At 41.3% G+C, this 14,965-nt stretch overlaps 1 protein-coding gene across 1 annotated transcript in view; it reads left to right on the top strand.

Moving 5' to 3' along the window:
* Positions 1–1,663: 1,663 nt before the first annotated feature.
* The window catches only part of LOC116819722 (lysine--tRNA ligase-like), a 37,472-nt gene continuing 24,170 nt past the window's right edge, over positions 1,664–14,965 (top strand). Inside the window, exons 1-3 of the mRNA XM_032771687.2 lie at positions 1,664–1,747; positions 4,461–4,508; positions 9,100–9,175. Of these exons, the coding sequence (XP_032627578.1) occupies positions 4,471–4,508; positions 9,100–9,175 (114 nt within the window). The 5' untranslated portion in view covers positions 1,664–1,747; positions 4,461–4,470. The remainder of the gene's footprint in view (positions 1,748–4,460; positions 4,509–9,099; positions 9,176–14,965) is intronic.

Consider the following 14,965-nt stretch of genomic DNA (forward strand, 5'->3'; position numbering starts at 1 on the left):
CAAATTGGAGAAAATCCACAGAAGAGCAACAGAAATGATTAAAGGTCTAGAAAACATGACCTATTAATGAGGAAGATGGGGAAAAATTGGGTTTGTTTAGTCCAGGGAAGAGAAGACTAGGTGGCGGGGGGAACATAGCAGTTTTCAAGTACATAAAATGTTGTTACAAGAAGGAGGGAGGGGAAAAATTGTTCTCTTTTATCCCCTGAGGCTAGGACAAGAAGCAATGGGGCTACAAGAAGTAGGACTGAGTGAACTTATAGGCTCTAAAGTTTTACATTGTTTTGATTTTGAATGCAGTTATGAAACAAAAAAAATCTACATTTGTAAATTGCACTTTCATGACAAAGATTGCGCTACAGTATTTGTATGAGGTTAATTGAAAAACTATTTCTTTTATCATTTTTATAGTGCAAATATTTGTAATAAAAATACTTTGTATTCTGTGTTGTAATTTAAATCAATATATATGAAAATGTAGAAAAATGTCTCAAATATTTAATAAATTTAAATTGGTATTCTATTTAACAATGTGATTAAAACTGCGATTAATCGTGATTAATTTTTTGAGTTAATTGCGTGAGTTAACTGATTAATTGACAGCCCTAGTCTAAAGCAATGTAGAGTAGATGCAATGTGATGTGTAAATGTATATAAAGGAAGAGGGTTTCTGTGTAACATTGGATCTGTGATGTACTCTTCATCCACCCCTTGTGTTTGAATCTGATCAACTCAGAGTAGCCTTGGTGTATGCCAAATAAAATACATAAGTGACAAAATCTGGAGTCAAACTGAGCGTTTGGGAAGGAATCTCAACACCCTTTAGCATCTCTCCTTTTGAGGCTGATGAATTCTTTTCTCCTTGGACAGAGTGATTGTACTACCACCCAATAGTAGAATTCCTTAAAACAAGGTTTTATTAAAAGTAGAGGGGAAAAAGGAACCAAGCCCAAAGAAATGGCTACTGTATACTCCTCATAAGCTAAACTAGAGAAGGGACTGTCAGCTTAGTTACAGGAAAGTCTTGGGTCTTTTAAAAAGCAAGTTCCAGCTTTTCTATCTCCTGAGGAGAGTTACAACTTCATGCTATGCATATAAAGAGATCTCTTATCTAATTCCTGCTGCTTGGTCAGCTTCCGCTTTGCATATGCCCCTTGGTTTGTTCAGGGCAGTTACACAGAGCAGTTGTTTTTAGTAACTTGCACACATTAGAAAAGCCTAGGGACTCCTAGATACCTCTGAGAGTTCCTCTCCCTCTCCCCTTCCCCCAAGTCTTCCTGTCTCCACGTCTAGTACGTCAGAAGCCCTAATGACTTCTAAGTCTTTAGATAAATCACTACTTTCTTACAGCTAACTTTGGTGGCATACATCCTGTCCCTCCCCTCATCTTTATTTTATTTTCCTTCCCCTGAAACACATATTTGCCTCCTTCACCTTCCTCCCTTATGAACTATGAATTGAGGACAGTGTTTCTACTTTCTATAGATCAGAGCTACACTCAGGAATGGGGTAATCAGCCATCTCCCAAGAAGAGGGGAGAGTGGATCAGCTGGCTGCCCTCAGACAAGCCTAGAAAGGGGAACTGGGGCAGTTGGTTGCTTCTTAAAGATATTGGAAGTAGTGGTAACAGGCAACTTTCCTGTCTGGAAGACACCTAAAGGTCTGTGTGGAGAAAATGGCTGCCTGGAGCACAGTTGGGTGGATTCCCTGGGCCGTCCAAGTTTTCGTCTGTCTTGGAGAGTTTTGGGTATGTATCAAAATCTAAAACTGAGTGAATTTTGCCTGGTTTTGAGGCAAAAATATTGGACAGCCCTGAGCATGACACACTAAATTTTTTTTTTTTTTTGGGTATACTTTCCCCCTTTTATGTTTGCTTTCAGTGAGACATGAAATTTTAAACCTGCCTATTTCTATGATGGAAGGAAAGTTTAGCTCGGTGGAAGGCCCTGAAGGGATAATATTGATTACCGGTTAAATGGCTAGTCACAGATCAATCGCTAGTACAGGAAAGGAAACCTATGCCCAGCTGATGATTGATCAGGCCCCTCTTCTATTGAAAATTATCTGGAAACAACATGTCACCTTATTACACGGAGTTTGTGCAGAAATGAGCCAACTCTTAAACTATAATGAGTAATACCCCCAGCTCTTATCACCTTGAGCACACAACCATGAACCTACATATAGGGGAGGGGTCATTCAAAATGTATCTACATCCTGCCAGGAGATGTCATGGCTGGGCTCTGAGAAATTCAGATGGAAGCGTTAGTATGTGCTCTCACACTTCAGGCCTGGTTTTCAGCTCCCAGCAGAGAGGGGGATTAGAAATGGTGTGATTCTTTCAACCACTTTACTAACTGTATTTACGAGTTTTCCTCTTGTACTTATAGCAACTTCAATAATTTGAAAATCTTTGCCCAGCTGAGTTATTGATCAAGTGAACCTAGGTAGCCATTTTATACATACATTCCTATTATATGTGTAAGGGGACTGTTGCCCCCTTACTAACATTCAGTGGGGGTGTTTTGGTTGGCTAGCTCCCAGCACTAAAAGACTGGGGAGAGGCCAGTGCTCCAGGTCAGCCTCAGCTTCTGAGTCTGATTGACAGGGCGGGCTGGTTAATCAGGGAGTCAGGAGGCCAGGGGTGTCCCATCCTCCATCTGAGCTGGAATTGCCTGGGTCAGACAGAGTGGGGCCGAGCTAAGGAGAAAGCAGGGGCCCAAGCAGAGCTGGAGAGCAGAGCCGTGCCAGATCCAGAGGGGCCAGAAAAGCAGCTCACAAAGCAGGTCACAGTTGGGAGCAGAGCCAGAGACAGCCCAGGGAGAGAGCAGATCCTGTGCTGGGAGCAGAGCTGCAGGCACCAAGCCAGGTGTAGTGAGCAACTGGGGGGACCTTGGGCAAAGGGCCCAGCACAGAAAGATACCCCCAGTCAAGGGTCCTTGCAGGCCAGACCGGGAGGGGGATCTTAACCTGATGGGGGGCTGACGCTGGGAAGTAGGGTCCCATCACCCAAAGCCCGGAGGTGTGTGGTCACCACCATTGCAAGTGTCCAACCCGCAGCATCCCTGCAGCACAGCCAGGGCCTGAGAAGGAGACCTGGGACCTACAAGGAACAGACTGTGAAGTGTCCTGATGTCCAGAGACACTGTTTGTAATGTTCCCTGCCACAGAGCAGAGTGATGTTTTCCTTTAACTTTTCCCATTTTTCCTTATTCTTTTTTTAAATTAATTGTTAATTAAACAACTTTTATTTGCTTTAAATTGTATGAAATGATCAGTGGGTCAGGGAGGTGGTGCAGAGAGAGTACCCTGGAGTGGGGACACCCTAGCCCCTGTCCCAGGCAACCACAGCAGGATTGGGAGTTGAGCCCCCTAGGAATCCTGGGCCCAGCCTTGTTGGAGTTACAAGGACTCTGCCAGACAGGAGAGTGGAAGGGGAGTCCTGAAGGGCAGGGAGGCCTCTGGGTAAAGGAAGTGGGAGTGAGGACTCAGATCCTTTCACTAGCCCACTTCACTGGGGTAGTACAGAAGCCAGGAAAGTTCCCCATAATAGTGAAACCATTCCCCTGCTTACATATGTCTTTCTTTAACATTCTCTGTTGTATGACTTTGCTTTGCATGTTGCTTGTGAATACTATAACTTAAGTACTCTGATATTTTAGTCTCAGATGCTTTCCTGGAGATGTTACCCTTAAGTGAAACAATTGCTCATGGGGAAGATCTTTCTGATCCCCTTGACCTGGATAGAATCGAGTCTGTTTGACCATGCTGGTTTAATGTGTTTCAATGGAGTTATGCTCACTTATGCCAGCTGAGAATCTTCTCTCCTCCTCCTTCTCCCCTACCCCAGTGTATTGTGATGTAAATACTTGTCTAATTCCAGAACAAGCTGGGGAGACTGCTTGGAGAGTGCAATGCACAGGGGTGCCCCTCTAAGAGTCAGAGTAAAACATAATTCCTGTAAGCATTTAACAATGGGAAGTACTGTATGTTTCTTCCTAGTCCTCTGAGCTGAATACGTGAAGAAACTGGCACTGTGACACCACATTGTATTGAATTAAAGGAATAAGACTCTTTTCCAGTAAATAGGTGGTGACTCCAAGTCTTTAGATAATGGTGTTTATATTTCGATAGGGAAAGTGAAAGAGGAGATGTCTTTAATCTTTAACCATTTGGACCCCTGTTAAAATCCCCATATGTTATATGTGTTATCCCCTCATTTTCAATTCCTTAATCTTTATAAGTGCCCATAAAAATAAGAGAAGTCACACATTTCCGCATCTAAACTTTTGGCTTTGGTTTATATATCACTCTTTAGGGCAGAGCATGAAGTTTAACTTTCACTTTTTAAATCTCTGTGATACTCACGACTGCCTCCAAGTGTCCATATAAAGCGAAGTGAGGGGACAGATCAAGCATTCTAGGCAGAATTCTTATGCTGTAACTTCATCTGTTCTCAGCTTTGCAAAGATGACAGATAAAGGAAAGACTTCAGCTGCCTCTTCAGGGTAAGTTATTGTAGTCAAACATGCCATCATTATGTGAAGTGTTGTAAAAAAAATTGAAATTCAATTTTTTTTCAAATTTTGATTTTTTTTTTTAGTGAAAATATTCCAGTTCTAAGTTATTTGTTGTTTGGAACTAATTATTAAATGTCAGTTCATTAACATATAAAGCACTCTTATAAATGCTAGGTGCTATTATGATTACAACCAGAGCTGGCTCTACCATTTTTGCTGCCCCAAGCAAAGCCAAAAAAAAAAAAAAAAAATCGCTCGGACTCCCACCCAAACTGTCAAAGCAAAAGTCACCCAGACTGTGCCGCCCCAAGAATGGATGGAATGCCACCTCTTAGCATGTGCCACTCCAGGCACGGGCTTCCTCTGCTATGGGCTTGCAAACTGGAAAATAGAAAATCTACTTTCTCTTTAATTTTGCTAGTAGAAAATGTAGTAAATATGCTTTTCACACTTTGATATTTTCAACTACTCTGGAAAGAAAATACATGTTTTGAGACTAATGGGCCATTTCTTCTTTAGTGGGTGGATAGATATGATTCAGCTCTACTTACTATATATCTGTGATTTGTGGCCACCTCTTTGTGATGCAACACATTAATTGCTATGTTTGTGTCTCTATTTCTACTTTTAAATGTCTTCTTTCTCTTGAGATAAGAATAGTGTCTGTCTACTGACTTTCAGGAATGAATTACAGGCAATTCTGCAATTTTATGTAATGTCATGGAATGAGTCACCCAACTGCAGACTGAGGTGAAAGTCACTCACTGAAGGCACTGGAAGTTTTTTCCATTATGGGGCCAGGACACTGTAATAATCAAAGTAGTGATGACTCCAAAAAATCCATCCCAGCTTTTATACAGGACGCAGTTCTTGAAGGAATAGACCAACATGGGAAATAGTTTCAAGTTGGTTCCTAACAATGTCAGGTGTATCCAGTGAATCAGCTTCTTCTTTCCCCTGATAGTACATCTTAGAGTATTAAAGGGTCCTTTCAGACACACCAGTAAAGATATCAATGGTTTGCCCAAACCAGCTTGTTTGATTGTCATACTTCCATATTTATGCTAGTAATCAATCTTAGATGGAACCCATTTTCCCAGTTTTATACGTCACTATAGTCAATAAGAAAAACCGTGTATGATGATGGAAGAGCTATAATTTTGTTATAACACTCTTTTTGTAAAGATTAGCTGGGCTACAAGTAGTTAAACTTTTGGATCGAAGATGTTTCTGGTTTAGGAAGACTGAGAAAACAAACCCACGGATATCTTTCATCTGTTTTTCCTTTGCCATAATTTTGGGATAAAGTGCCTATGTGTGCAATACTGTAACACAATGTGAAGACACTAGACAGTTAGAAAACAATTTCAGAGGCCAAAGGAGCAATTCACAAACCACAATGTAGGGATGCATTTTTGAAGAGAGTGGAGCAACATCAGATTTCAAGTGTTAGGTTTTATGGTTGTGAATGGCAATGGACACACACACTTCAAGCAGTTTTGGATTGTTTTTTACAATATTTGATTTCTGGAGGAATCATCAAAGAGGAGGAAACTTTCCTTTCCTGGTGAAGGAATGAATTTAGAACAGTGTCCAAGATTATCTCTTGGCAGATAAGAATGTGTCATTCCTTACATGTAACCTGTTGGTTCTGGGCAGCAGTCCAGTGCAGTGCAGTTTTATATGATTGCTTTGTTAAGAAATTTCTTCCCCATTTATCTGATTTCTAGTTATGGGTTTCTATTGTGGCAGTTAAGAATTCACAGGGCCAGATCTTCAGCTGATGTCAATCAACATAACTCCATCGAAATAGATGGAGATACATTGATTTATACCAGTTGAATATATAACCAACATAGCTCCATTGATTAGCTGATCTAGAGAAGCTGAGGATCTGGTCCCTATATACCAGTGGTTAATCATTGCTCCAAAACCACATCCAAGACTTGTTGTCACTTATCACAAATAGTTCCTCAGGGTATAGGATGTTGTTGGGAGCAGTGAACAAGTGTTTTGCTAGCCGCTCTGCATTCCTATTCGGAGATGTTCCTCATCTTCCACCTGATCATGTTGTCATAGGTCTTTGCCACCCCAGCTCTCCCTCGATTTAGAATACACCAGTGTTTTTTTCCTTTGAGGTCAGTGCCTGGAGGGAGTTGTCCTGAATGAAGCAGATTCTCCAGGATCACTGGCATTTTTTGTAACTCTGTAGCCTTCCATGGTGGTATTTTGGGGTAAGGATTTTCAGAAGTAAAGCTCTTTCTGGACTTCTGCCTCTTGGGTAGTGGAATGTATCCATGCAATGGATGTCTTAAATCATGCACCTGTTCTTGTGTCGTTTTATTGATGGTATGCTGTCTCACTAATGGTGATGCAGTCTCTGTGAGGCAGTCCACTGACAGTGTGGGAGTCTGTTTCAAAGTCCCTGTGATGATCCCATTGGATTGAGTTTAATATCAATGTTGTCTGCATGGCTCTGTTAAGCAGAAAACTGGAGAGTAAATCCACTTTAGTTTCAGATGCAAAGAATACTCCAACATAATAGCACCATCTAGCTGTTATATAGTGCTATTATGTTGGAGTATTTGCATCTGAAACTAAAGTGGATTTATCTTCCAGTTTTCTATTTACAGTCAAACTGATTCAAGGATCCTTAGGATCAAGGATCAGATAAGGCTGCTGACGTGAAGAGTCTATCTGTGGTTGAGACAACGCAAAGTTCTGAGCCAATGTCAGTGCCATAGTCAGCTGATTTATTGTCAGTACAGGCAGAAATTTGCAGCTGGAAACTCTGCTTTGAGTCCTGCAGGACAAGGTAGCCCTGGCAGTAGTGGCTGGGAATCAACTGGGGATGAATCCTCCAGAAAACTCAACACTTAAAACATTTTAGATGATCAGCCCACTTGTTGATCATTAGTGAACAGTCCTGGATGTTGCAATCTGAAGTCACTAGCCCCGCACAGGGCCAGATCCATCCTTGCACAGGCACAGTGCAATCGACAGTGCTACTGTAACTTGCACCCCTTTTGCAAAGGCCCTTGTGAGGCTTTGCAGGGACATAGAATTGCCAGTGGACTAGATCTTCTCCAGCAACACCTTCCCACCCCCAATCTGCCTCCTCCACCTGTACCCTAAACCAGCTGGGCCCAGGTTTGGAATAGAGATGACACAGCATTAGTAGAGCTTTTCTGTGCCAGGAGTATTGCCCAAAGGTGGGGGCCTTGCACCTGCCCTAGGTTTCCTTTGTGCTAGCCTCGCTGGAGTAAAAGGGCCGCAGGGCAATGATAAATCAGGGCCCATTTTGTATTAATAATTTTTTAAACATTAAGGGGCCTGAATCCTGAGATTTGATAAGAGCAACCCAGCTCCCACTGACTCCTGGCTCTCAGCATCAGGCCCATTGTTACTAAACATAATCATGATGACTGATCTTTCTAAAGGCAGCCATTATACAGTAAACAACAACATTTAAAACAATCCCTGTTTCCTCCCACTCTCAGGAAAAAAGCAACCAACAGTTCAGGACATAAATGCCTGGCCAGGGAAAAATAACTTTTTTCCACTTGAAACTTCAGGGGAAATTTAGGTTAATGGAATGTAACTATCTGATCTGAATTTGGCCAGAACCCTGGAGTTAACACCCGAATTTCTATAGCAGTTGTCATGGGATCTTTAAAGACCACAAATGGCAGGACCTCAGATTTATGTCTGAAATATATTACCTTTAGAGGCATACTAGGGCATTGGTTCACTTGCTATATAGTCTTTGTGTAGCCACTCAGATACATAGCATGGTCAATAACAAATTTGATTAAATTCCCTCAATATGACTAAAAACAAAAGCTTGATTTTAAGTCACACTATTACATTAAGATTTCATATATAAAAAGCCTCACTTGTTACTAATAACTAGATATATTCATTATATTAAGATGAAAACATTTTAAATACTAGTCCTTACCTCAACTTTTTGGTTCACTTCTTGCATTTCATTAGGCTTGGTCAACAGTAATTTACTTTTGTTTATAGTTCTATTCTTTTCAGTTTCACTTCGATCCTCATGGGTTTGGAACAATGCTGCTGAATTTGACCCTAAATAAAAGACACTTATTTTTCACACTGTTGCCAGCTCTCATGATTTTTATTATGAGGCTTTATTCTTCATAAAGCCACAGCTTCTGGAGTCAGGTGATTATCTAAGACTCTCAGCTTTGATTTAAACAAAAACAAATTTCTAACCCTCGCTGCTGTGGAGAAAAGTTTGCAAGCATGAAACATAAATGCTCAAACCAAGAAGGCAAATAAAAAGAACGCCAAATGTATTATTTTTTAAATCTTATGAGTTTTGGGAGCTTGAATCATGATTTTTGAAAGCTTAGGGTTGGCATTGCTGTTTCATTGACAAAAAGAAATTGTGTGTGGGGGGGAAATCATTCATATTAGGGTTTATAACCAACCCCCTTAAAAATATATTTAACTTTTTGGGTGTATGTGTGTGTGCAGAATACTGGCCTACAAGAACTGGCAGTGCCCTCTGAAAGTTCAGTGTGAATTCACTGTGGAGATTCTTCTTTTGCAGGGATTTTCAAACAATTAAGCCCAAGACTGTGTCTGACCAGGGAAAAGAAGAACCTGAAGAGGAATATGGGCCCCAGGTGGGTATTCCTTGCTGAACTATAACTGAGTATAAGGAGAACCAGACTTAAACTGTTTTGAATCTTTCAAGATGTGCTGCTAATGGCCCTTCAAAGAAGATTTTGTCTATTGCTCCTGGGGGAATTGTGCCACTGCATAATGCAGAATTAATGTTCTGCACCGAGTTTAATTTTTCCCCTACAATTGGCTCTGCAGAGCTGCTGGCTGCTTCTAGGGGGCTGCTGGACCTAGCAGAGCCCAGCCCCGCGTGGTCACACATGCAACCGGGCCAGAGCCAGTGAGCTGTGTCCTACAGGAAGAGGCAGCAAAACCTGGAAGCAGAAGGGAGGGGGCTGCTGCTTTCTGGGATGGGAGACAGGGTAAGGGCAGGGAGGACAGCTGGGAGGGCGGGGCGTGATTCAAGCTATTCTGCAGGTGGGCTTTCAACAGGTATAGGTCATCTTTGCCCAGTGGGACAATAATGTTTACATTGTTTTTTTGTTTTTGTTTTTTGTTTTTAAACTTAATTCAGTAAGAAATTGACTTAAAATTTCTTAAAGATTGTAGCAGAATTTTGTTCCTTCTGCATGCTGGGAGTTCCAGGAAGAAGTCTGTCTCAGGAAATAGCTCCTGAAGCTGTGCAATATTGTGTGCAACTTTTTCAATCTAACCCTAACACTATAAGTTCTTTAGGGTAGGACCTGTTTCTTTTTTTCTTTAGGTCTGTAAAGTGACAGGTAAATTATGGTACCGTATACAAACTTATTTCACTAATAAAACAAACAATATGATGCAGAGGCAACTTTTGATTATTCATTTATGATATTCATTGTGTTTTAATTGAATCTCACAAGATATTTATCTCTATCTCCAGTATATTAACATCAGAATTGGTCAAAATCACCATTGCACCAACTCTGACTCCTGTTCCTGCTACTTTGTTCCGCTGTCCTGGTACAAAGCAGGAAGAAAGCCGGCTACCCTGCGACCACTAATAATTTATTTCAAATAGATTCTGTAGTACACTACCAATTCACATGAACTTTAGGCACCCATATTTGAAAATGTTGGCCAACACTTTATATAGTAAAATTGATTATATGTAACCCACAGACCTTCTGGGGTGTAGTGTTCTGTCCCACCTACTGGCACCGAGACCACTTAGAGAGTTAAATGAGTCTGCTCTACAGCCTTTGCGAACAGCCAGCTGGCTTTTAGTGCATGAGCTTCTACAACATGAGCTAAGCTCCAAAGGTGCCCGATTTGATCCCACCCGCCAACGACTGGGGTCTGTCGGCATTACATGTACACATTATTATAAGCTGCTATACAAATTGTAGCATAGCAAAGCAGCAGCAGCAGGATTACTGAGACATACAGCTTCACTTTCCTAATGATGAGACTCCACATCAGTGAAGAGAACAAGTCCTGAATACTCTGTTCTTTATTTAGCCTCCAATAGTATTAAATGTAACCTTGAATACATCACTTTCAGTTTAGCTGTTTGAGTTGCAGGAGGGAGCTGAGAAGAGAGGAGCAGCCAGTTTTTCCACGCCAGCACATGGGTGTGTGTGAAGGAGGTGATAGTACACGTGATTACTCTGTATTTACATTGGAAAGAAATGCCCTTGGTTCATTCAGTAAAGCCAATTGCCTTGCAGAGGAGAAGGTATTAGTAACGTCACAAGGTAGAACATTGCTGCTCGTGAGCTTTATATGTAGATAAGGAGCAGATATGTATGTAGTAAAATATTTTCTTTGTTCCTCTTTTCCTCCCCACTTGATTATATTTTGGCTTCAAAAGGACACAGTGGTTGATGGGATATCAGGTGTGGAATATTAGCTCAGAGTTCTTATTCATATGTTACAGAAGGTATTTGTGTCCCATTGTGATTGGCTCTGCTATGGTGGCCATCATATTCTGATGTTTGCCTTTTAGCTCTTCAACACTTCAGCTGTTTGGAACAGATGATAGAACAAAGATCTATGTTCAAATGAAATTTTTCTTCCATTGATCTAGAATAGACATTCACCTCCAAATATTTCAGACTTCCCTGTGTATGCTTGTGAATCATCTGGAATTCAAGCCAGTTAGTGCTCAGGCTTGTTAGAACTCTGCTAGAAGGTGAATACAGCCCCATGTAAAATAACAGTGAGGGATATAATTTCAGTAAGATTTGTACCTGAATTATATAAACAAAATGTACTGTTGCATGGTGAGTGGGTTTTTTGGTTGAAGAACAAGGGATACAGCTGTGTTAGAAGAAATCTGTAAGAATCTGCTCAGCAACTGAGGCCTATTGCTCAAGCTCGATGTTATAGCTCCACTTTAATCCAAAATGGCATCTGTGTGGCCTCACAGATGTATGTAACCTCCTCCTATGGTGGTGTGAGTCTTCACCCCCAAGAGCAACATATGGCTCTTCAGTTTTATAGAGGCTAGCCTGGAACAAAGTAGTGTTTTTTTTGTTTGGTTTGGTTTTTTTTACCATCAATATTTTCTCTGAGACTGAGGCTGGATTTTACAGTAACATAACTGAAGTTAATGGCCAAAGCTGATTTCCTGTGGTCAGTTGCTCAGCTGACTTCGCAGTTTGAACATCGTGGGTGTGTTGATTTTTGGATCGTAGAAGAGTTTAGAATCATAAATTAAAATCTTAACAACCATTACGTAAAAGCACTGTAAAGAGCAGCTACTCTCCATTATCTTTTTTTGGACTAACTTCTGTTGGTGAGAGAGAGAAGCTTTTCAGCTACACAGAGGGGAGCTCAGTGTAAAAGCTCAAAACCTTTTGTCTCACAAACAGTAGTCCAAGAAAATATTAACTCACCCACATTGTCTGTCTAATAGCCTGGGACCAACACAGTTATAGCAACATTGCGTACCTATGTTGTTTTTTCAACTGGTTTTTAGGAAAGGCATGGAGTTTCAATGGTAAAACCTTCAAAAGGGTTCTTATCCTTTCCTCTGAATTCCACTGCTGTTTAATAGATTGTCCAGTGTTCCTTACTGCCAAACAGATGGTTGATGTTACCTGCCGATTGCTGCTTAAATGTCTCCTGTGACATCAAACAGTAGGCCAGCTGAATGATTGCAATTATCCTAGTATTTTGACTTTAATATGTGAACTCCCTTTTTGCAGAGGCCTTAATAATAAAGGCTTTTACTTCCATTTCCACTGCTGTAGATTCTTAGCAACCGATTGTATAAGCTGCAATGTTGTGATTCCACATATAAGTTATAGCTGGGAATCAAGTCAATAGCCATCAAAGGGGAAAAGTTTAATCCAGCCTATAAATCAATTCCAAAGTCCTCTATTGAAGCAAAAGTGCCTGTGCTTTATTCTGATGAACTGAAACTGCTGGAAACAGCCCAGTGTGTCAGAGAAAACAGTTTCTGGCGTATGCTAGCTCAGGTGTATTACAGGAATGGGGAGCCTGGCAACTGTTGCAAATATGGAAAAACAGCATACTGCAAGTGTAATCCTGTGTATTTCTAAACTCAGAATAGTATGCTCACTTACGTGTATATAAAACACAGACATCTGAGCTACCTCTCTTAAACCAGATCCTTGACAGATTTAAATCAGTGTTGCTCCATTGATTTACACCAGCTGAGGAGTTGGCCCTTTATTATTAAAATAAATAAGAAGCAGGAATAGGCTATAACATACATACATGTTTAATGATGATGATCAAAGGATAGATAAGATACCTACCAGAGGAAAGCGATTCTATGGTACAGCTTGCTTAAGAGACCAGTAGATGGCAATCTCTCATCTTTACCAGAATTAGGAATACCTTGAAATCAATATATGCCAAGGAGTTTCTCAGTGGTATGGAGACCCTATTATCTAGCAATCTGTGCCTCAAAATATTGTCTCACTTCAAATTCCAGTTAGCATGAGGCTAGAGGAGCAGGATGGATAGATCTAGACAGAATGTCAAGATAAATGATTCAATTGCTCCCAAACTGAAACTACCATGTAAGAAACTATGAGCCAGATTCTCAGCTGGTGTAAATTGACATAGCTCAATTGAGGTCAATGGACTGTCAGTTTACACCAGCTGAGGATCTGGCTCAATGTTGGGTGTATGTACTATAACAAATGCCTAGCAGCACCCCCTAGTGTTAAATTTGCCAAGATTAGCTCCTTATGGCTTCTGAAATGTTTGCAGATTGTCACATGAGAAGTGGTCGTTTTTAGGACCCAGATTTATTTCTGATTGTGCTGCTTTGGAAACCGCTATGTAAACTGGGACTGGCCATGGAATCGTCTAGTGTAAACACCTGTATCAGAAAGATGTGGAGTTAACATGTTGCTATAATTCTTCTTGTTTGGTATTAGATCAAGGAGGGTGAGGATGATGGTTGAAAGCTCCTGTTTTTGGTAGCATATGCAGGAGGAATGCATGTGGTGACCAGTTCTCCTTGTTGCCATATAATTCTCAATTTCCTATAACAGGTTTTATTATTGTTTTTGTGTTACAGTAGCACTGACTGACCTCAGTCAGGGATTGGAGCTCCATTGTTTTGGGCCCTGTACCCACACACACAAGATAAAATACCATCTCTGCCCCGAAAAGCTTACTTTTCTCTTCACATGTCAAGCTTTAGTTGACCCCCCAAAATTTTTTTTGCTTCTTGTTGGTTAGCTGCTTTTTGTTGAGTAGGTTCTCTTAAGAATTTCTGATTTAGAGAAAATTTGGCTTAAGTGATTCACCCAGCATCACACAGGAACTTTGTGGCAGAGGCAGGGATAGAATCCAGTCTTCCAGGGCAGCATTCAGCTGCCTTAACCATAAGACTGTCCTTTCTCTTCCTGAAGTCTCCTGTCTCATTCACTAAACACCTTCCAACGTCCGCAACAAATGAGGCACGGATCCTATAGCCAGCCTTCTTCACTATCCATTCTTGATTTCATTTCCTGATTCAACCAGGCCCAGTTCTCCCTGTCTGCTCTGGCTCCTTATCAGTTCTGTCTTCTCTCACCTCTTTCCCACTGGTTCTGAGTCTCTGGCCTAGTCTATACTTGGTAAGTAGGTTGGCGTAACTACCTCGCTCAGGGGTGTGAAAAATCCATAGCCCTGAATGGCAAAATTAAGCTAAGTGTGTAGACAATGCTAGGTTGATGGAAGAATCCTCCCATCAGCATAGGTAGTGTTTAAACTGAAGTGCTGTGTGGCACTGCTGTGCTGTTGTAGCATTTTAAGCATAGACAAGCCCTCAGTCTGTTTACACAGCTAATCCCAATCTCTCCTCCCTGCCATCCCACTCTGCACTTTCCTCTACTTCCTGCAGGTTCAGTTTTTCTCCTCTGTGTATTCAACTCTGATGGCTTCCTCCTCTATGCTGCCTGGGCCATGCAGGGGGGTCACTGAGTGCACAGGAGAGACAGGTTCCTTGTTCTCAGTTCAGGTGTCTGGAACTAGAAATGCAGCACAGTCCATGGCAGCCCAGAGAAAGTCCTGCTCAGTGCCAGGCTGCAGCATGCCAAGCGTAGACAGCATCTGCAGGGAATTTTAGCTGCAAAAATCTTAAGAAGCATGCACAAACTGCAATATTTTTCAAGGGTTTATAAATTGGTCACACTATGGCAGATTTTTGTGGGGATGGCAAATAGCACATACCTAACACAAAAGCCTCCCCCTGCCAGATTTCTAGTTCCCTGCTCCCAAGCATGGGGGCATTATAGCTTTTCAAAGAAAAGGTCATCCACATTTTTTAATGTGTTTTCGCAAAGCCACATCTAGTCTTGTTCTCGGAAACAGCCAAACTGTTTTGGCTGAAAATTTTTAAAACAAGTCAG

The sequence above is a fragment of the Chelonoidis abingdonii genome, chromosome 2, assembly GCF_003597395.2.
Source record: "Chelonoidis abingdonii isolate Lonesome George chromosome 2, CheloAbing_2.0, whole genome shotgun sequence".
Classification (NCBI taxonomy): domain Eukaryota; kingdom Metazoa; phylum Chordata; order Testudines; family Testudinidae; genus Chelonoidis; species Chelonoidis abingdonii.